Below are 22309 nucleotides of genomic sequence, written 5' to 3'. Positions count from 1 at the left end.
CCATTCGTCGATAGAGTCAATTTGTTTCCTGAAAGAGTCGAAGTGGAGCGGGTGCCGTCCTTATCGCAACCCGGGCATAAAATTTGTAGAAAATCATTATTAAAATTCGTTTAAGTAAGGGCGTCCCGTCGTTTGAATTCAGTGGATGTTTTAAAATGGAGATCCCATGCCTTCTATCTTCCGTTCCTCTATTTCTTTCACTCAACCCGGCTTTAGGGTATCCATTGATATCATTATTCCCAATGTCGGAATCTTGTCGAACGTCCACCGAGGCAAACGGAGCTAAGACCTCGCTAAAACGCGAAAAGGCCCAATACTTCTTCTTTGAGTTAAATAAGCGTTCGTTTAATTTAGCCGAGGCGGCCGAGTCACGTCGCGATTAAAACCTTATTGTAAAGAGCGGGACATAAAGTTCGCAACTTTAGTCGCAAAGTCCTGACAACTTCTAACAGTAGAAAATATTGTGAGACGCAAGACGAATCATTAAAAATTTATTATTGCCTTTATCCACGGCTTCTCTCCAATTTCCACGGGCATAATAGAACGTTTTCAATGCAGCTCGAACTCTCCTTTATTCTCTTACTTCGACTAGTTTTTAAAGGGCATCTAATGAAGGTGGCGCGCGACAAAATTTACATGAAACGGCGACGTTCTAACGTCGGCGAAATTGGTTTCGTCGGCGACATCGTGTTGACAGGAAGATAATAAAATTATTCTAAGTGTAGAGAGTTACAGTCCGTACAGGAGCAATAAAGATTAAAGAGGGGGATCGATATACTTCGAACTAAGAACCTGCAGTAGCACGAAATCAATTTACATTTTCGCCAGGGAGTATCGTTTAAAATGAATTTGCATTTCTGATTCGTGCGACCTCCGATCCTCTATTCTCATCTAAAAGTATAATTTCTCCTGAAATATTAAATTCTTGAAATACCACATTTTTGCTCGCGGAGCAGCGAACGCGGATCCCTTTATCGTATTATGGTAATATTTATACTCCCACCGTCAACTTTTCCCTATACGTTGTCTCATTGTAGAACATGTCGCGACGCGAAAGCGGCTATATATTTTTTTTTCTTCCCTCGAAGCGCGATACGCGCGTCGATCATCAGGTGTTCAGGGTACAACGTCGCGCTCTTAAAAATGCGGGAATTAATAACTACGTAAAAAAACACGGATCCCCTGACGGAGCATTGATTTCGTCGCGAAGTACCTCATTTTACAAATCCCGACGACTATCGTGTTTTGTATATAAATATTTTGATAATGCCGGGACTACAGTTCTCCGCGCCTCGAATATTATCTTGCGTGATATTACGCAAACGTTCACCGTGCAAATTATAGACACGCTCTATTCACCACTTCGCTATTTCGTCGGCTGCACCAGGCTGCACTGTAGCATCCACGGTGTTTTCCTCTCCGCGAGATACACTCTCGCGGATCTTAACGGCGGTGCATCGCATGTTTCGCTATACGCACCGCGTTTATCTTGTTACGCAGAAAGGAGATCTCGTGATCTCTCAGGCATCGCTCTTTGTTAACGATTCGCTCGCGTATATTCTTATAATCGAATCTCAGTCGCGAGAGTCAGCTGAAGCGGTATTTATTATTATTATATTTATTACTCTCGAAGATGCAATATATTCAGATTTACCGGCCGTGTGTTTTTTCATTCTTCTCGAGAAGTCCCATCGAGGGAATGTTCTACCGTGTATATATATGTTCACGCGAGTGTTACGTGCCTCGGGCTCACGAAGAAAGTCTCGACGGAAGTGGATACACCGCACTGCTTACCAGCCGACACATTTGGCTGAATTTATCGGCAGGCCGGCCTCTTTACTGACCCCCCGGTCTCATTCGTCCGGGTATTTATGTTATCTGACCGGGGCATGAGGACTCTCGGTAAACGGCAGCCTTCTCCGGTCTCCGACCTGTCCGGAGGCTAAGATCGCTCGTTATCGCTCAGCTCCGTGCGCGCGCGGTTCGCGTCCCTGAACGATATTAACCTCAAGCCAGTTGTTATCGCGTCTATTCCCGAGATTTAGCGTCTATGGACAGAGAAATATACTTATTAGAACGATGATAAAGGAAATCCGCAGAGCGACAATATAGATTGCAGCTTCGTCGGCAAGAAACCTAATGCCCGGCCGTTTACGATGCCATCGGTAATACGTCTCATTCGCTACGTTAGTCTTCTGTGAAAGCTAAAGGTGTATATGAGAGCGCAGATGTTATCCGGTGATTGAATCTACCGCTCGAATGACAGGCGGGTCGTGAAGTGTCTAGTCGAGATATCGCATTGTTGTTTGATGCGTCTCTTAACTTTTACGGCTCTTTATGTATGCGCGATAAAGTTTGACAATATACCGGTCGATCATTGAATCTATGCTTTATTTAATTTTGTTTGACTATTTGCGAGTTTATCATCTACGAGCACGTCGCTATTCGTATTAATTTTAGAAGCATTGATTCCTTAACACGTTCTCGTAAGCCATTGTTACTTTAATTTCGATAATAAGATGTAAATAAAATTCCGTTGCGTAATAGAGAATCTTTTTAAACGGGGGGAATGGAAACTCTGCTCTTCAAGATACTCTCAAATTAATATAATGCAGAAGCGGGTCGCGAGACGATAATATTCGCGAAAAAGGAGAGCCGCGACGGTGAAAGACATAAAGAAAATGAGGTCGATCCCTTCCGGCGACATTGTTCGAATTGGAGGCGAACTGGGTTGCTCTCTTAAGTGCTTTGTGCAACCCTGTAGGAGCAACGCTGTCAGATCGGTGGCAATTAATGCGCTTCACAGCGGTCGATCTCTCGCCGCCGCGCCGCCGCGCCGTACCTATATATAGGATGATTCTGGCCTCTCGTCCCTTCCCTCCCGCCGCTCCCTCTAACCGCTCTTCGCTTGCTATTTAGAGCGGAAATACATAGAATATCGTGGTGCGGATCAAACGACAAAGTATCCTCCTTTTCCGTCACATCGTCGGCGTCGCGCACCAGGTACTTAAACTCACATCTGGGATAGAGTTGTATCGTCGCTCCGCGGATAAAATAGACGCTCGCGAAATATGTGCGCGACGCGAGGCGTTCTTACGAGAGTCACAGACAAAAGTTTCCACGCCATAGAAATCCAGTTTCCGCGGGGAAAACTCCCCCCCCCCCGCGATGTTGAGGGAGAATTGCGCTCCCGCGCGCGCTCGGGATTCTATAATACCAGCTCCTATACAGGTAACTTCGGACGAGCACCGGTAGCGCCAAAAATCTAATCTTCGTGATTTAATGCTAGCATCCGTGTGTCGATTACGGCTTTTGCGGAAAATATATTCTCGTCGTCTGTGCCAAGATCGGTAAGGCAGCAAGAACATGCAGATGGTGATTTTTCGGGAATCGGGTCACCTTTTGCCGCGCGATATTATTCTATATTCTATATTCTATATTTAAATTTTAATATATATACATACAAATGTAAAAAACAATTGGATTTAAATAACTTCTAAATAAAATTATTTCGCGAATTTAGCAGATTTTCGATTTGTCAATTTTCGTAAAAATATATTCATAAATTTCGTTTATTGAATCCCCTCAGGGTTGCAAGGCGTTTTGTAGGGACGTTCCCAACCCTTTTACTCAATACTACCCTTCTCCTCTCGCTTTCACCCTTTGGACCAACGGCTTAACGTCTCTTTCCGAAAGACGGAGTCCGCAGTTTACTCCGCACAAGAGCCTATCTTGCACGGAGGGACGCAGCTTTCGGAAAAACATTCCATGTTTACATGGCTCTAGTGGACTCGAACCTGGTTCATCAGATTACGAGTCTGGCGCTTTACCACTAGACCACACTGCCGCCCTTTCGTAAAAATATATAATATACAATTAATTCTACATCTAATAGGCGATTTTACTGGCGCGATGGTGTATGTATGTACAAACAATTTGTTTTTCTCGATTGCTGTGTTCAAATATGTTCGTGCGGGAGCGATACTTCAGATATCTTCCTGCAACGTCTTACAATACGAAAGAAATACACTGAATTCGAGGAGGCTCCAGTGAAATTTCGTATATATAGAGCAGATTCCGGGTAGATCGATGCGCTGCAGCAAGATCGATTTACCCGTAGTCCAAATGCGCGGCCAAAAATGCAAGGCATATTTATTGATAAAGTTATGATCGGGCATGGCACACCAGCCGCCGCATTTTCATAATACCGGGACGCTCGTAACGGGCAACACGTGGAGCCGAGCTACGTTTCTTGTAGCTCGGTCGTTTCCGATGAGGACGAAAAAAGCTTAATAAACCACGCGCATGGCAAATACTTTAATTATGCGATTGCACGTTACGTTTTTCTCAGATCGCATAGTAATTTATATCCATGACAAAAATATTACGGTCAAAAAGGATTATTGCCTCAAATTAATTATACGTTAATAACTAATATATCAAAATATACGCGTTAACATAACGCCCATTGAATAGATCCACTCTGGGAAAATTTTTGGCCGTTATTTTTATAGGTAAGCAACTTTGTATTTTGGTTAGTGTCCCTTAAGTGAAAATTATCTTTGCGTAACTGAATATCGACAGAACTAATTGAAAGAATTGACTAGTATAACTTCAACATCTTTGAAATAGATAGAATAGCTAATTACGATTTTTAGTTACGCGGGGTCAAATAGAAATATCGCTTAAGAGAGAACTGTGACGTCACGGATAAGGACGGTTGTCACTCTAAATTTTAATTACATTTTTGCAAATGTCAGTTGTCGGTGGAAAGTTGAGTTAATCATCTTACAAATGCGATGTTCATAACCTACATAACTTGGTTAACCAAATTAAAATTAACATTATTTGTATAACCTAAATTTGTGGACGTAAAATTTAAAAATTAGGAGAGTGAAATTGAATTGTGGTTGTTAACTCGAAATTTGTTTTATAGAAAAGTTTGAGTTACAACTCTGTTTTCAACTTGACAATTCAAAAATCAGTGATCCGTTATCTAAAATCGATATGTCGGTAATTTGAAATCAGGAATTGATAATTCAGAAATAGGTATGTTTAATCTGAAAACTCCATACGGATTCAGTAACCGTGATTTTAGATTAAGCATACCTATTTCGGAATTATCAATTCCTGATTTCAGATTATCAATATATCTATTTTAAAATTATAAGTTCCTTACTCTGCCGTTAGGCAGTCAATGTCTCGCTGTGGCTGTTAGTTCTTCTTTTGATCTTGAGGAAGCAACATACGCGCAGTGTTGTTTACTTCCAGAAGATTGATTTTACGCGTTTATTTTCGCGAACTCATCGTCGAGTTTCGTTCGTTATATCGTTTTCTCGCGAACAGGTCATTGTCGAGCTTGTTTATATCGCATATTATATTTGTGATTTGTGTTACGTGGCCTGTGATATATGGATCAATATACGAAGGATTTATTGACTGCGTGGGGATTCGCCGATTTTATCCCACGATTTGAAGGTAAGTGGTTAACCAAAAAAACTTTTGTATTTTTGTTTTATTAATTAAAATTTAACTAAGATTACCTACGGTTATTTTTTTTTATTATAAATGATGCAGTCGCTTCTTTGAGAAAATTTGGTAACCGTGGTTTCAGATTAAACATACCTATTTCTGAATTATCAATTTCTGAATTCATCAGAAATAGGTATGCTTAATCTGTAATCAGTGTTACGGATTCCTTAATCGTGATTACAGATTAAACCGATCACACCAGTAAAAATTTTTCTAGAGTATGTCAAATAATCGCGAAAATCGAGGTTGTTAAGGATCGAACATATTCTCGATGTAATCGGGCCGTGAGGCTGACTGCTACGTGCCTGCTGTCAGTCTCGTGGTACCAATTCGATCTGCACGGGGTTGTCGATCACGCCGCCCCGCGCACTGGTCGATCACGCGTCGATGCTGCCCCACGTATCGGAGCACGGCGCAACTCCGTGGAAAAAAAAATACAATCTTTGATAGCGATTATCTCGCGTTCGGGACAGTCAATTACTTTTAATTTGTACAGACGTGTAGATACCACATTTATTAACATACAGTAAAATTTTCAAATTTTCACCGGATAGTAGATTTTTATTTCAAGTCGTGGAAACATATTCCCTACTCATTGACTGTTACTCATTAATACAGTTCATAAAATTTGTTGATTTGAATCAATAACACTATGTTTGATGTTTTCCTATCTGGCTCTTTTTTTTTCAATTTCTATTCATTGTAACGTTTCAATTAATCTTTCCCTGCATTTTCCAATAGTTTAGTAACCTCCTCGAGGAGGCAGAAAGGAACGAGCCCTCGGTCTCAGGGGTACAAAGAACAAGCGTACCTGAAGAATTTCCTCCCGGCATTGTAAGTATCTGATTTAAGCGATGCTGTTGTAATCCACTCGGCAAGCATTTTTAATGTAATTTCTCTCTTTCCAGTGTCGCGATTATCTTCTAAAAACCCAATTAGGGAGATCGCTTTTGGCGAAAGCTAAGGAGCAAGAGATTGTTGAGGAGGACAGAAAAAATGCCAGCGTTTTGGTAATCGATGGCATTTTAGAAAAAGAGCCTTCAAGACTTATTCAATCAGCCGTGTTCCAGCGCCTGGCCAACGAGCTGTGCGAGATATTCCCAGGAACGTCTCCTGCGTCTTTCTTTCTGACGTTTTTGCCGAAGACGCCATTTCAACATCAGAGAAACTTATCAGGGCCTCTCTATAAAGCCTATGTAAAGAAAAGGGATAAGTTTCGAAAGAGTGGCGTGTTGCCGCCTTCATCAAGATCGGCGTCTTCCAGCCGGTCTTTCAGCAAATCAGCACCCACGTCGGGTAGGAGTTCTTTGAAGAGAGCAGAGGCTCCGGACCCTACGTCATGTGAGTATACATAACTTATGACATCAGTCCTGCTAGGCTAGAGGTACTAGTTAATTAACTTGGAATTGTCCTAATTGTTTAAACTTATAATTCTCGCATCGTTTTCAGACACAGAAGAGACCAGGACAGCCTTAAACTTTTTAGAAACCAACGTCCACCCCTGGAAACCGGTGGAGGATTTTTGGCGAGCCACAGAAAAAGAGCGGAAGAGTATTCTTGCCGATGAGGGAATATTCAACTATTTCCTGAAGTTTCCAGCTCTGCGAATTCAGGAAGGATACAGACTGGTAAGTATTTGTTGTACAGACATTAATATTGCGGTAGAAGCACGGTAATTTTGTTGACTTAAGACAGCATTTAGTAAACACAAGCATAATATATCACTGAACTCCAATCTTATGGAAATTGGACTTTACATGATGTGAACATAGTGCTTGTGTTTGTTAAACGAAGTTAACACAATAGTTTAAAAATTTTTTTCTTTTTACAGCTCTTAGACGATTTCACCAGAGAGTTTCCCGGAAAGGAGAACAATCTCTTCGCCAATATTGCTCTGGCAAAAGATAAAATAATAAAATTAGCCAAACTCAAGTTAGTAAAACTCTCCGATAAAAAGCTGAAGGAAAGCTACGAGCGCGTTCTGGAGAGTGCAAAAGGTGAGTCACATGATTCTTGATGTGCTTAATTAAGAGGCATTTTTACCACCCTGAATCAATCTTAATTTTTTGGAATATTAATCATTTTTAAAACAATACCTTTCCATATTTTTTCTAATGCTTGTTGGTTACACTTTGCCTTAAAGTCCATTTTTACTTTGTGTTTTTTAACATTTTGTGCAGTTTTCACTTCAACCATATTACTGCTACTACACTAATACTTCGAAACTTGTGTTACTTATTTTGTTTGTGTTTCTTTTCAGGGGAGGACCCGACAATTCGGAATGATGCACTTATCCTCCTACTGCCCCTTATTACCCCGCCGCCCGGGAACGTAGGCGGGAAGAGCGGCGCTAAAAAGACGGCAACGAAGCCGACAAACGTTGAGATCAGGGATCACTTCGTAACACTGATACACAACGACGCGCACATTCAGGAAGCAGTAAACCTAAGGAAGGAGGCTCTCCAATCAGGAGGTGAATCATTTCAGCCGTGTGTATTTGCCACGGGGGAATGGAAAGTGATTAACTCTGCATGGGTTGTCGTCGATGAAACATTTTACAAATTTAATTCATTGATTGAGGCAATTGACGTAGCCTTTAAGATAATTTACGCTCTGCAAGCAGAGTTTCCCTCGAAAGCCAAGTCTGTTTGGAAGGTATTGTCATTAGCTTTCTACGACATTGGAGACAGGAAAAGGGTAACAGCAGGTATTTCTCAACTCCTGACAGATTTGGGTGTTAGTAATAAGGAGCCAGTAGCTGGGCCGTCATCTTCAATCTCTGCCTCAGCTGTCATTACTCAAAGTCAGCAGTCCCTTTCCGACACACTATCCCGCCCATTGTCATCGAACGACCAATTGTTTCCTTTCGAAACACAACCCCTTTTTCAAGCTTCCTCGCTGAAGGTTAATGATTCTTTACCAGAGGATTTTCTATTGGACCCAAACGCCCATCTCACTCAATTATAATAAGATAAGAGCAGATTATATAACAAGTTATAATAAGATAAGTTATAATAAGAGTTATAATAAGTTCTTTTAAAAATGTTTGTTTGTTTTTCGTGCAAAAAAAATTACTCTGATTGCTTAAAGCTTATTAACCACATCCGAAAGTTTTGTCCCTCCGACAGAGGTTATTATTGTGGTCAGGCAAAATGTTTGCGGCACTACGGCACCCTTCGCAGTCTCAGAAAGCATTTACAGAAAGCTCATAAAGTGAATACCGAGAGAATTGATCCCGATACCACTAGTTTTCCAGATTTAAGTGTCGATATTGTCGATAATGATTTACATTTACCTTTCTCTTCACCTTCCTCTCCACAAGAAAATGTTGTTCTGGCTTTTGATTTTCTTCAAACTCAAATATCCCTGTTCTTGTCCTCTCTTTATGGAAATGTGTTAATACCCAGGAATGTGGTCCAGCTAGTTGTAGACGAACTGCATAATATATTGTCGATTGATCTCGAGGAGGCAATTTTCATGAAGTTGAAAGAACTGTTGCCTCCGGACATTTACCACCAGGTAGCAAGCCTTGTTAAACCATCGGACCTTCTTATTCCCGATTCCTTGCAAAGTTTTGCGTCGGATTTTCGGCGCCTCGGTTACTACCAACGAGTAGGGACTCTTGTCCAATCCACTGAAGTCACCATTGGCGAAAGGTTGGAGGGAAAGCGAACGATTTTCGGATTTTCAACAGTCCCTGTTAAGTGCACAATGCAGGTTGTAGAGTTAGGTACAGTGTTAAAAAATTTTTTCTCTTTACCCAACGTTCTCAAGGAGACGTTAGATTACCAGGTTCTAATGAATCAGACCAGTGGTGAATCAGGCATTAAGAATATTGTTCAAGGTTCTGTTTGGACATCAATGAGAAAGACGTTCAAAAACGAGGTAGGGTTGCATTTTCCAATTGTTATATACTGGGACGATTTCGAAATTGGGAACCCATTAGGAGCCCAAGCCGGTGTTCATAAGCTGGGTGCAGTTTATGCATCGTTACCTTTTCTGCCTCCACACTTTGTAAGTAATTTAAAAAACATATTTCTTTTTGCTCTGTTTCATTCATCCGATAGGGTTAAATTCGGTAATGCTGTTATTTTTAGTAAGGTCATTGATTGCTTAAATGACCTTTCTAAAAATGGCATCATCGTTGAAACAGAGACGTACAATGGTGTGATAAAATTTCACTTGTGTGCTTTCGTTGGAGATAACTTGGCTCTATCCGGAATTCTTGGTTTCACAGAATCGTTCTCTTCCAAATATCCTTGTAGGATATGTCGTATAGATAAAGACGGCCTTCAAAAATTAATGAGGGAAGATGTTAACTTGTTGAGAAACATGGACTCTTATGCATCTGATGTCGCAATATGTGATTTGTCTAAGACGGGTATAAAGGAGAAATGTTGTTTGTTAGAAGTCGAGGGGTTTAACATTTTCGAAAATGTGTCCACTGATATTTTGCATGATTGGTGTATGGGAGTTTGCCAATATTCTATGAAATTTATACTTTTCTCCCTTATTAAAACCTACAAACTTATACCTTTGCCTTTACTGAGAACCAAGTTAAATGCATTTGATTACGGTTGTGATAGCATCTCAAAGCCATCTGCCACCATCTCTATTGAGGGTCAGCAAGTTAAATATAAGACGTCTGCTTCTCAAATGTTGACATTAGTGCGATATTTCGGATTAATTGTTGGCTCGTATGTGCCTGAGGATCACCCTGTATGGAATTTTTTCTTGTTGCTCAGGCGGATCAATGACAGGTTGGTAAATCGTAGGGTTTACTCTGACTCATGTGACGCGTTGGCTTATGATATTGAAGAAATGAACCGGCAATATCTGAAGCTCTCGAATCACACATTAAAGCCTAAGTTCCATTTCATGATTCACTACCCCCGAATGATGAAAAAGTTTGGTCCTCTCGCGAACTTGTCGACATTCAGGTTTGAAGCGAGGCACAGATTCGCAAAGATGGCAGCGCATACTGTTGCTGGCAGGGTAAATATTTGCAAAACTATAGCATTAAAAAATCAATTGATGCTAAACGAGGTTTTTCTGAAGCAACAAAAGTTTAACAGATTTGTATGGGGTAAAAGAAAAACTGTCTCTGATGAGGAAATTTCAGCTCTTCGCGGTATATGGGATACTCTGCCTGCAGAAAACAATCTTATTGCTGTGTCTTGGGTAAAAATTGACGGGATTTTTTTCAAACCTTCCTACAATGTAACTGTTGAATTATCAGAGGAGAATGACTATTTACCGAAGTTTGCTGAAGTTGAAAATATTTATGTCATGGACAATCAAGTGTATTTTATTTGCCGCTTGTTCAAGACATTGACATTCAATGAGCATTACTATGCTTATGAAGTGTTAAGAACTGACGAAAAAAATGTTTTATCCTATCAGGATCTTGTTGCTCCTTTGCCTAATACATTAACAATATTACCCTCGCCACTGCAATTGTATGTAACTTTAAGATATCCTTTGGATTAGACTTTGATACTACAAATGCTTGGAAGCGTTCTTCCTCTCTTTTTCTCTTCATTGAGAAGAAAGAGAAAAAGAATGCTTCAAAACATTTGTAACGCCAAAAGAACCGCAACCTTTGTATAATAAATGTATTATTTATTTTGGATAAAAGATGCAAATTTTAATTTTTTATCTTTTATTGTATGTAAATTTAAGATATCTTTTGTATTTGATTTTATATGATAAAATGTATAAACTTGTGTAATAAACGTATCATGAATAAATGGGTTGGATAAAAGATGCAAGTTTTAAATTTTTATTACCCGTAAAGGAGGAAAGGTGTTAGGTCTTAAGAAATTTAGCTTGTATATTATGTGTTGTTTTTATTATATGTATTGTTGCTTTTGGATGTGGGTGGGTGGATATTCAATGTAACATTAAAAAAGGAATGGTTTTTGACTGAGATTCAAACTTGTATAATTTATAGCTTCTGTTTCAGTTTCTCACTTTACTAAATCATCTTAATAGCTCTGAAGCCCATTAATTGGAGTAAAAAAATTGTTCTAATCTGGAATTACTTAGACAATTTCTTTACACCAGTTGACAAGCTTCAGAACTATTAAGATGGTTTAGTAAAGTGAGAAACTGAAACAGAAGATGTAAATTATACAAGTTCGAATCTCAATCAGGAATTATTCCTCTTTTTGTGTTACATTGGAAACAACTCACGGTTACAGACTACCTACATTTGATTAAGCTTAGGACTGATTTTTAGTTAAGGAAACCGAAAAATGGAAAGAGTAAACTAGAATTACAGTTATTTGTAACTCAAATCTCTGCTAACTGTACTCGACATCTTTACCTAAATATTCTTAAAATGAGTTTAGCCGTAACACAAATTTTTGCTTCCATTATTTGATTCTTCAGTTAGGTATTTTAGATAGTAGGTAAGTTTCAACTCAAATTTCTTATAAGACTAGTCGGTATCTTCATTTACGTATTCCTCAAATGTGGTTACTGGATGCGCTCATCGTCGTTGTCTAACTGAGATGTGAAATTACTGCAACAGCAATGTTCGATGTTTAAACTAGTTTAAGAGACTCGAGATGTCTTCTCATAACCAACACTCACACTTACCTAAGTCAATTTTTAGGTTTTTTAACCGATACTATTCCTCTGACGTCATCATTTTGATGACGTATTTCTAGTCTAAATACGAGGTTACGTAAAATTAGAGTTACGAGCAATCCAAATAATTTGATTACTAATCCTGGGCCCCAAAGTGGGCGGTTTAACCGTCTTTTATAAGAGCCTCCTTAAACCAGATAAAGTCACTGAATCATGTCATTTAAAAAAATTGAAGAATCCTTTCAATGGCAGATATTATACTTCAATTGAGAAAAGTTACCTTTCTCTCATAAAACTATGTAATTTTGTTTTCAGCCTTATTTGACAAATGTTATTGCAAACCATTTAAAAGACTGAATTGAAACAACGACGTTTTATTCCGAAAGAAAAAATGTTTTACCCAGAGATGATTCGTTTTTGCTGTTTAGCCACGAAGGAACTTTGGTCTTATTTAATTTTACGACTTATATTGTCGACTTCGTTCCTAATAAGATTTGATTGAATGTTCCATCGGCATCGGTCTAATAATACTCACAATCAGAATCAATTTCCCGAAGCGTGTCCGGTTATTTTCATGACATGGAACATGTCTAGCCAAGTTATTAAAAAATAAAACGACGCAGACGACTGCATAGGAAAGGTCGTGGCAATTAATGACATTCGTCGATTTTGTACCGGCTAAATATAACAATATTCCACTGCAATGCGGAATTCGTGGGTTTCGTGCATAGAAGATTATAGTTAGGTTTGTTCGTTACCGCGAGCGATCGCAAGGCGGAGGAATTCGTTTTATTAGGGCTCTTCACCGTCACGCTCTCAGCAAGATTTCCATTTCTTTGCTTGAGTTTATAGCTTACAGATGTGGTATATCCTTATTTTGCAGCGTTTTACAGGTTAACGCGTTACAGGTTATTACATATATCAACAAAATTCTGTGAATATTTGCTATATGAAACTCATCGCGGGCTACCGTCACCCAGATTTTCGTACAAGAATGAATCGCGCGTGAATTATTTCAACAGATTTCCTACACTCGCACTCGTGTCTCTCGATCACGACGAATGCCGTGTCCCGTGGATAATATAGTCTTTCTTTGTTCGAAAAATAGCGAAGCTCATGAAAAGAACAACTTCTGGCGAAAATATCACAGTAATATACATATATAGAATTTTTCAGCCAAAATGTTATTAGTTTAGGTATCATTTGAGATTAGTTTAGGTATTTTTATTTTTGCATTATTATTAAAATTTTGATACTTTGCGATTGGTAAATGTTTAATATAATATAAAATATATGCAAAGAATTAAACATGTAAAATTAAAGATAAACAGCACGTTTCATAATATTATTAAGTATCAATAAATATGTTTTTGTAAATTGTTGTAACCAACACTTGTGGACCATTGATATTTAAACACAACGTGACCAACTGAAAATTTCTATTAATCTAGAAGCGCTACAATTTTCGAACAATTCGATCACCATTCCATCGATTAAAGTGATTGTTTTTTCGCACTTTAACACAAATTGTGTTGAAAATGGTTCTATACATCACCATAATGTTTTAATCGTCTCTAATGGAAAATCATTCATGCAGAATTTCGCTATTTTATAGCTAATATAAAAAGAGACATCGCGCGCGCGCGCGTTGGCAAGATTCAGTCATATAATAGTACAAGAAAATTATTTTTAATATAATATGTAATATAATATGATACGTGACTAATTCTCGTATAGATTTCACGTCTACCTGTATGCGAAATTATAGAAGCGAGAGAAAGATTGGTATTGATCGCGTTAGACACCCTTTCCATATCGCGTGTCTCTCGGGTAGCTCGTCAACAATCTCACTCCTCTCTCATCTTCAACGTTGCCGAACAGTTGCCGTGATCATAAATCTACGTTATTCCCCAACTGCGTATTCAATGTCTCGCGAAAGATTTTTTTACCGGAGAATAACGATAAACTCGTTTCCCTCTGGGCACCAAGTACAAACTGCGAATGACGTAATTCGTAACTCACCACAAATAAACGAAAGAATACCATGAGAAAAAACTACTCCGTTTTCATTTCTAAGACACGTAAATAAATAAATAAGAGAGAGAGAGAGAGAGAGAGAGAGAGAGAGAGAGAGAGAGAGAGAGAGAGAGAGAGAGAGAGAGAATATGCGGTTAGAACGGTTAGATTAAATTATTGAAATTACCATATGCGTTTCATGCTCATGTGAGATATGTATATTTCAGCTGATGATACATTTCACAAGTCGGAAATGCGTGCCGCAAAAGAGAGAATGGCACAAATAAGTTACACCATTCTACGTTTCGGCGTCATATATTCAATAACAAAGACATGGCCTGCGTTCGTTTATTCACATTAAAATTTGCATTTTTTTTCAGACTGTTGTTTCTTGCACTATTGTGAAATTTGCTCAATTTGAAAGAAAAAGAATATTATCTATGTAATTTATGTAACTATATCTGCAGAATCTCTCTGTTTATATGATATTCCTGGTTTAAAATAGTTTCTCTGGGAAAAAAAATCAAAGCTTCGTATCTGTCACAAATAAACAGACAGACTTAAAGTTTACGGTAAAGATTAAAGTTGTTCTTTTATCACTCATTGTCAGAAGGGAAACGAAATGAAACGTATATATAAAAAGAATTAAATCATCTTGAAAATTTATATATATATATATATATATATATATATATATATATGTGTGTGTGTGTGTCTTAATTCTATACACATTGTGGAATGTACAACAGTAACATCGAAAGTCGAAACTAGCTCGTCGTATAGAGTTATATACCTTATGAAAAAAATAATCCTTTTTTTCTCACAAAGTTGTCACTTTTTGTTGCGTTCAATGTGTAGCACGTGGTGGAGGCACATTGGTGCAATGTAGGCTTCGTTACATCAATAATTGAGTTGCTACGGAGTATATAAACGCGAAGCTTTATTTTCAAAGTGCGTGTAAACAGAGAAAACTTCTATGTAAATAATTTATCATTGTATTATAATCGATGTACAGAGGGTTTCATAATAAATAAAAAAATTTTAACAATTTAAGACACTTATTGTTAGTCTAAATAACGCACATCAGAAAGTAATACTGTAAGTAATTATATGTCATATAAATTTTTTTAAATTTTCCAAATTTACACAATTAAACGAGATTTAAATTTTATTATAAATGTACCGCGATAAATTTATTGTATATAATCTTTGTAGATGCGAGCGTAGTGAACAATACTAATATAGATCTTCCAATTAAATATAAAGCAATTATTCCTTTCAACTTTCAACCTATGTAACTATATGCTAATGAGGCCTTCTGACCTCACAGAGGTATATGGATTCTACTGCGTAATGCCAGATTTATCCCCCCCCCCTCTCTCTCTCTCTCTCTCTCTCTCTCTCTCTCTCTCTCTCTCACGCACCCCAATGTTATTTAATGCCAAGGGATGACGGTGGAATATCACCTGGCGCACAGTACCCGAGTATATTTTATTTCATCCGACGCAATAAAAAAACCCTGATATCTACATTCATCAATATCTACGTTCCTTCCCTTCGACATACCGTCACAAATCTAATGTAAGAAGAAGCTAAAGAATAATATCATCATGATAACGTAATCGTAAATCTTTTGAACTTGCATATCTTGTCGTCAGTATGCGATACTTGCCTGATAGTAAAATTGAATATCGCGATTATTGGAATTGCATGAATAGTTAGTCATTAAATGTTGCGTATCTTTCTAAGAAAAAAATATAATTTCAAAAAGACCATCGTAGATCCTTGACTTGAATAATATACACGAATAACATGTATTAGAAGCCTGAAACCGAATTAACCATGTTAATTCCGTTTCCATGCATTTTTTTATTCATTTATAATTAATGTCTTTTCAGTGGAAATACGACAGTTTAAAGTTATTTTCCAGTTTTAGAAAATAAGGTCTCTCATAAAATAAATCTTGATAAAATAAGTAACAAAAACAGATGAGTATTAGGAAGCACTTATTTAAGAATAAAAACATTGAGAAAAGTTGCGTGCTATAATGCAGATTTCTACGCTAGATAAATGGTAGAAGGTGAATATTGATCAGACGTAGTATAGAGAATGTCAGTAAGGGGTCCGCCATCTGTGCGCATCAAACTTAAGCTACGCGAATTATAAGATCGTCTACATATTAACAATCAGAATATATCTTATAAAACAATGAAAAAATAAAATTTGCCATGTTTCTCTATGCATGTATCTCTATCATGCGAAGCTTATCATTTAATAAGAATTAATAAACCTAACATAAAATAAAATTAAGAGTTCAAAGCAGCGCGTATTTGATTTGCTTGCCTTATCAGCCGTTCACCACGCTCGATGTATCAAAGAAGAGTTAGCGTTTTTGACGGCATTATAGCATCAATCTTTATTGTCACTTAATAAATATTATAAATATAGCGCGCTTCAAAAAAATATTGACTGGCAGTCCCAAAATTTCTCTCCTAGACTTTTCAAAGAGATTGGATATATAAACAACAATATATAATATGCATATGGATAATATGCGTAACCTTTAAGAATTAATCATCCAAGATTAATCCGAGATATAAATCGGATCCTTAGTTTAATTTTTATCAGTTATAATAAAGATAAGTACAAATATTTTCCCTTTGGAAAAGTCTCACCTATTAATCAAACTAGAATAAAAAGTTGCCAAAAATTGTATGTTTATAAATAAATGCAGTCAAAGAAACCGAAGGAATGCTTTTAAGAAAATTGATATCCTCTTTTGCAGTAATATTCTTGTTGCATAACTTAAACTAATGAAGGCGAAGAAGAACTGAAAGAAATTACGACATCGTAATTCGAAGTTGGCTATACAATAATAAATTCATACGTTCCCGTGCAATGTGTTCTCAGATCACGGTTTATGATTAGTGCTATAGCGAGAAAAGTGCGATTGTTTATTAGAAATTTATATGACAGACGAAATATCTCCGTCCGTACGTAAAGCGTTTTATGCTTCTCCAGAGTATTCTTCAGCATACGTCGATAAATAATAAAACTTTATCGCCACGTGGATCGCCACGCAATTGCCTAGCAGAGTTTAAAAAGTTGAATGAAGAAATATTAAGTATTTATTAATATATTTCCGATTTAGAATATAAATTGTATATATATAGATATATGTATATAACACACGAAAGATGCAATGCATGTTATATATTTTTATTATGGAATATCGCAGTTGGAATAGTTGTGATGTTTAATGGTCATATATTTTTCAGCTGATAGAGAAATAATCATATGAGATTAATCGCTCGAGTCTTGTAGCTTTCAAACTTTTGTAATTTCTCGCATTCGAAATATCTTTTATAGCGAATAATTTCATGATATTTAGTGAATGTAGTTATTCACTGAATAATTATCAGATAAACACGCAATAGCCATTGTAAAGTAAGGAATAAGAAATATGAACGCTGTTTCCAATAACAATATGCATCTACAAGAATTCCGTTTCCTTTTTTTTCTCGCATAACTGCAATTCTCACGAATGAGTGCTACATCGAAGGATGCGTGTGATGTGTTGTCAGGTATTCCATCAGAAAGCTGTATTAAATTGCATGCAGATACGAAACATTGTAGGTACTTACACAGAGAAGTGGTACAGGAAGCACTTCCAGCCGGTAGGACGCTCCAGAAAGTTGTAAACTTGACCCTGGAAAGTGGCTTTCCCAGCGCGTCGATGTTCCTTGACGTGATAGCGACCTTCCCAGGTATTGCGATCACCACCGGTTCCCAGCAATAGCCTTGGATCGACACCTGAGGATTTGTCAATTTTACATTTCTATTGAATTCGTAATAAAATCGCAAACAAATCGATACGAGTCATAATATACTAATACTTATAGCAGCCGTAATCAGTCATGACATAAGTACAATATATATTATACTATTTACTATGCAATTTGATTTAAATTCGCCTAAAAGAATAGCTATTGTGTGTATTCGACGGCAAATAAAAGACTTAAAGAATAGAAATATTCCTTTCGACTAAATTATTATAAATTACTATTAAAAAATTATTATTTTCTAACTATGATTTACAATTTTTTAACAAAAGATGCAAATTTCGGCAGTCAAAACGATAGACACATACATATTAACATTTTGCAAAGATGCAATAACTAAACTACTAAACGTTTATACTGATTGTGAGTACATCCTTTGAAATACAAGACGTTAACGTATCGGCGTTAATTCTCGCCTTTTACGCGTCTATTTTTGGTACACTTTGGCTTCGCTTTTTCTTTCATCAATCCTTGGCAAACTTGACTGTAACCGAAAGCTCCCTGCTGAAACACTTCCGATTGCAGGATATGACGTCATGCACCCTACCGCGCGGACCGAGAATGAAACCGATTCGATCAAGTCATATTTAAATAATATATCCTCCCCAAAAAATTATAATTAACAATGTCATTGTATATTATACACTGCGTAATTTGCCGCAAATATAGAAGGACAAAAATATTTTATTTAATTGCACGTAGAAATGGCACCATTTCAATATCTATCCATCAATCTTAGTCAGTTCAATATCTAATTATCATTCCATTGAGATCAAATAATATTTATAAAACTTATGAATGCAGCAGATGCAGTTGCAACTTAATAAATTCAAATATAAAATCAAATGCATAACAAATAAGACTGAAAATTGTATTGAAATATGATGGCAATCTTGTAAAATACACAATTTAAATTTTTTTTTAGTATAATACTTAGAATACTATATATACCTAAATAAAATCAAAATTTTTAAGAATATACAAAATAAAACATATCTTATCATCTTTCTTTAACAATTAATAAAAATGTAAAGAAAAAAGTTGAATGGTTTAATAAGTCTCTGTGACATCTTTTCCATATTTGTAACAATGGATTCACAAAATGTAGTAACATATTTTCCTTAAACGGAAATATATAATTTTTTTAGAAAAGTAAAAAGATTAATTGTAATATAAAAAAAGGTTAATTATAATATAAATAAATAACATTAAAAATTCTTCCGATTATTTTAGCTGTAAAAGTATCGAGGTAAGAAATAGTTAAATATTTTATAAAATATATAAAATAAAATATATTGTAACAAATAAAATGTGAATTTAATAGCTCGAAATGAACTATTGTGATCATGATTACGTATATAAGTTCTTTTTAAAGAATAAAGAGATAAGTATAATTTTTTCTTCATTGCAATGTGACCATATGGCTATAAATAAAGATCATAACGCTATTGAAATATTATAACATTCAACCATTACATATTAACCAAGCTTAATTTAGCAGAATTAATTCACAAATTATATCAGTACTATCGATTTGAAATTTTGTGGTCGGTTATTACATTTTTCATATGCGGTTCCGTGTTGTGGCCAATTTCCGATCCCTGAATTAGCAACTGGCATATAATGCGCTATCTGCAGTTGATCAGAATATTGATGCGAATGATGTAAATGCGTTTACGGAGAAAATTTGTGAATTAATGGACTTGGAATAATTAATCGATTTTATACATTTCCACGATGTAATATAAATATACTTTGCATGTGTCATTTATTTGCAAGAAATAAGAGTGTATTTTGTTTTATCATAACATAATTTTTTTTTCTCACCGCCAACCAAAGTGTCATTGTTGTCAGACTGCAAGGTAGCACTGGTGTCAGATAGAGGTGACGGGGCCGGTCTTAAATCCGATAGCGGTTCCAATCCCAGTAAATCACTTCCGCCATCTCCACCTCCTCCATTTCCTCTGCCAACCTGTACAATCGTCACATTCAGAGGTCCCCGGTTACCTACCGTAAAACAAAGAGAGAGAGAACGAGAGGATACCATGATGAACCAGCTCGTTAAGAATAAATGATCGAATGCGGGAAAAGGGATTTTCTTTATATTAATTACGTTAATTATTTTATTAATTATACGCGTTACGAATCCGCCCATCTTGCTGCGCAAAATCATTATTAGACAGCAGCAACGGAAGCAGCTGAAACGCGAAGGCGGGGTAAAGATCAGCACTTTGCAAGAGTGTCATTAAGTGGTAATTAACCCTCGTATCATGTTCCTCACCCTCCAATAAGCCGAGCTAAAATTGAATTTGTTTAAGGGGTTAGACCACTGTGTTTCAGGATAATTTTCAGGAATTAATTTTTAACAAAATATTTATGAAACACCAGTAATTTTTTTTTATTATCTACTATACACATCTACTATACACATTGAAGAACGTGTCAAAATTTTGTTGCCCAAAAAAATATAAAACTTGTCGAGTTAAGCCGCTTCGCGCTTCCTTATGATTTTCGGATGGTGTACATGATTTCGCGAAAACCAGTCGTCTGAAACAAAAATAAAAAATATGATCATTATCTACATTGTATTGGCTTTCGTCTGACGGAGCATTTTTTTTTCTCATTTTTGGCGACAAGAACAAAATTCCTGAATTTTTTACTGCAATTGGGCAAAATTCAGGAATATTTTTCTCGTCGCCAAAAATAAAAAAAAGTAAAATGCTCCGTCAGACGAAAGCCAATACAATGTAGATAATGAGCATATTTTTTATTTTTGTTTCAGACGACTGGTTTTCGCGAAATCATGTACACCATCCGAAAATCATAGGGATGCGCGAAGCGGCTTAACTCGACGAGTTTTATATTTTTTTAGGCAACAAAATTTTGACACGTTCTTCAATGTGTATAAAAGATAATAAAAAAAAATTACTGGTGTTTCATAAATATTTTGTTAGAAATTAATTCCTAAAAATTATCGAGAAACACAGTGGTCTAACCCCTTAACCGGACAAGATATTTTCTCTCTTAACCGGCCGCAATTCGTTTGTATGATAATTCGATGCACAATCAATTGTATGACATTTATTGATTGAGCGGTTTGTCCTATAGTATATATATATATACATGCGTGCGTGCGTGCGTGCGCGTTCATGTGTGTGTGTGCGTGCGTGCGTGCGTGTGTGCGTGCGTGCGTGCGTGCGTGCGTGCGTGCGTGCGTGCGTGCGTGCGTGCGTGCGTGCGCGCGCGCGCGCGCGTGTGTGTGTGTGTGTGTGTGTGTAAAAGGGTGAATCGTGCTTTAATCCGCAAAGAACGTTATTCGTGCAATTTGCGCGCGTCATATCTCGTTGCGGATATAGAGAGAATATCAGCGTTGAGCTGAACGAAAACTGCGACGTGGAATTACTGCTCGTAACCAGCGAATCAATTAGAATTAATAATTAATTAATCAATGTATATGTTATTAAGCAATCATACATTATATTCAAACGTGCGGCGTTATATAGTACAGTATATTTTTTTCTTTAATTAAACGTGCATTCCAGAACAGGGATTACATTAATCTTTTCTATCACAATTATGCATACACTCGAGACAAACCAGTTTCACGAAAAAAGATGTCAAATAACACCGAATTTCGTACAGTATGTTTGACAAGCATTTTATTTTTATAATCGTTGACATTTAATTCATGTTTATAGATGTTTGATATACGCTGAAATAAATTTAAAATTATTTCTTTTCTTTAGTTTATTTTTACAACATCTCGAAAGAGCATCTCGAAACTATTAATATACATATTACTAAATTGATTTTTTAAATGTAATGCCATATTTTTTTATTGATATGTCAATAGAGCTATTTGAAACAAATTTATTAACAGAAATCGCTATACAGGATCCAAAGATATCCTCTCATTAAATCCATTTTAACATATATTTCAAATATTCTTTACTATAAAACAGAGCTATAAAATAAATAAATAAATTGGGAAAGCAGGAAATATATGTGTATTAAATATTTAAGAAAACAATACGCAGGAAATATATGTGTAATAAATATTTAGGAAAACAATACATTTTACTTTGCCCTTTAGGCGGCCTTGATAAAAATTGAATTTGAGATTTGAATCTTTTTAGGCGAACATACTGTCTGGGGTGTTGTAAACCGTTACGACCTTTACACATGTGTGGCCAATAAAGAGAAACGTTGAAATTTTATGATTTCAGACTGGCACTCGTAAAGTTGGGATTTCCATGAATTTCCGTGAATTATATGTAGGTACGTGAAGTTTCCGCCATTGGCGGAATCCGGGTCGGATTTTCATG

At 36.6% G+C, this 22309-nt stretch overlaps 1 protein-coding gene across 1 annotated transcript in view; it reads right to left on the bottom strand.

The window, feature by feature from the left end:
- Positions 1-17570: 17570 nt before the first annotated feature.
- LOC143906428 (uncharacterized) overlaps positions 17571-22309 on the bottom strand; it is a 15706-nt gene continuing 10967 nt past the window's right edge. The window contains exons 3-4 of the mRNA XM_077422534.1: positions 19812-19991; positions 17571-17955 (exon numbers count right to left, since the gene is read on the bottom strand). Of these exons, the coding sequence (XP_077278660.1) occupies positions 17783-17955; positions 19812-19991 (353 nt within the window). The 3' untranslated portion in view covers positions 17571-17782. The remainder of the gene's footprint in view (positions 17956-19811; positions 19992-22309) is intronic.

The sequence above is a fragment of the Temnothorax americanus genome, unplaced genomic scaffold, assembly GCF_048541705.1.
Source record: "Temnothorax americanus isolate GAGA-0224 unplaced genomic scaffold, ASM4854170v1 Scaffold70, whole genome shotgun sequence".
Taxonomy (NCBI): domain Eukaryota; kingdom Metazoa; phylum Arthropoda; class Insecta; order Hymenoptera; family Formicidae; genus Temnothorax; species Temnothorax americanus.
This window is presented reverse-complemented; position numbering and strand designations above follow the sequence as displayed.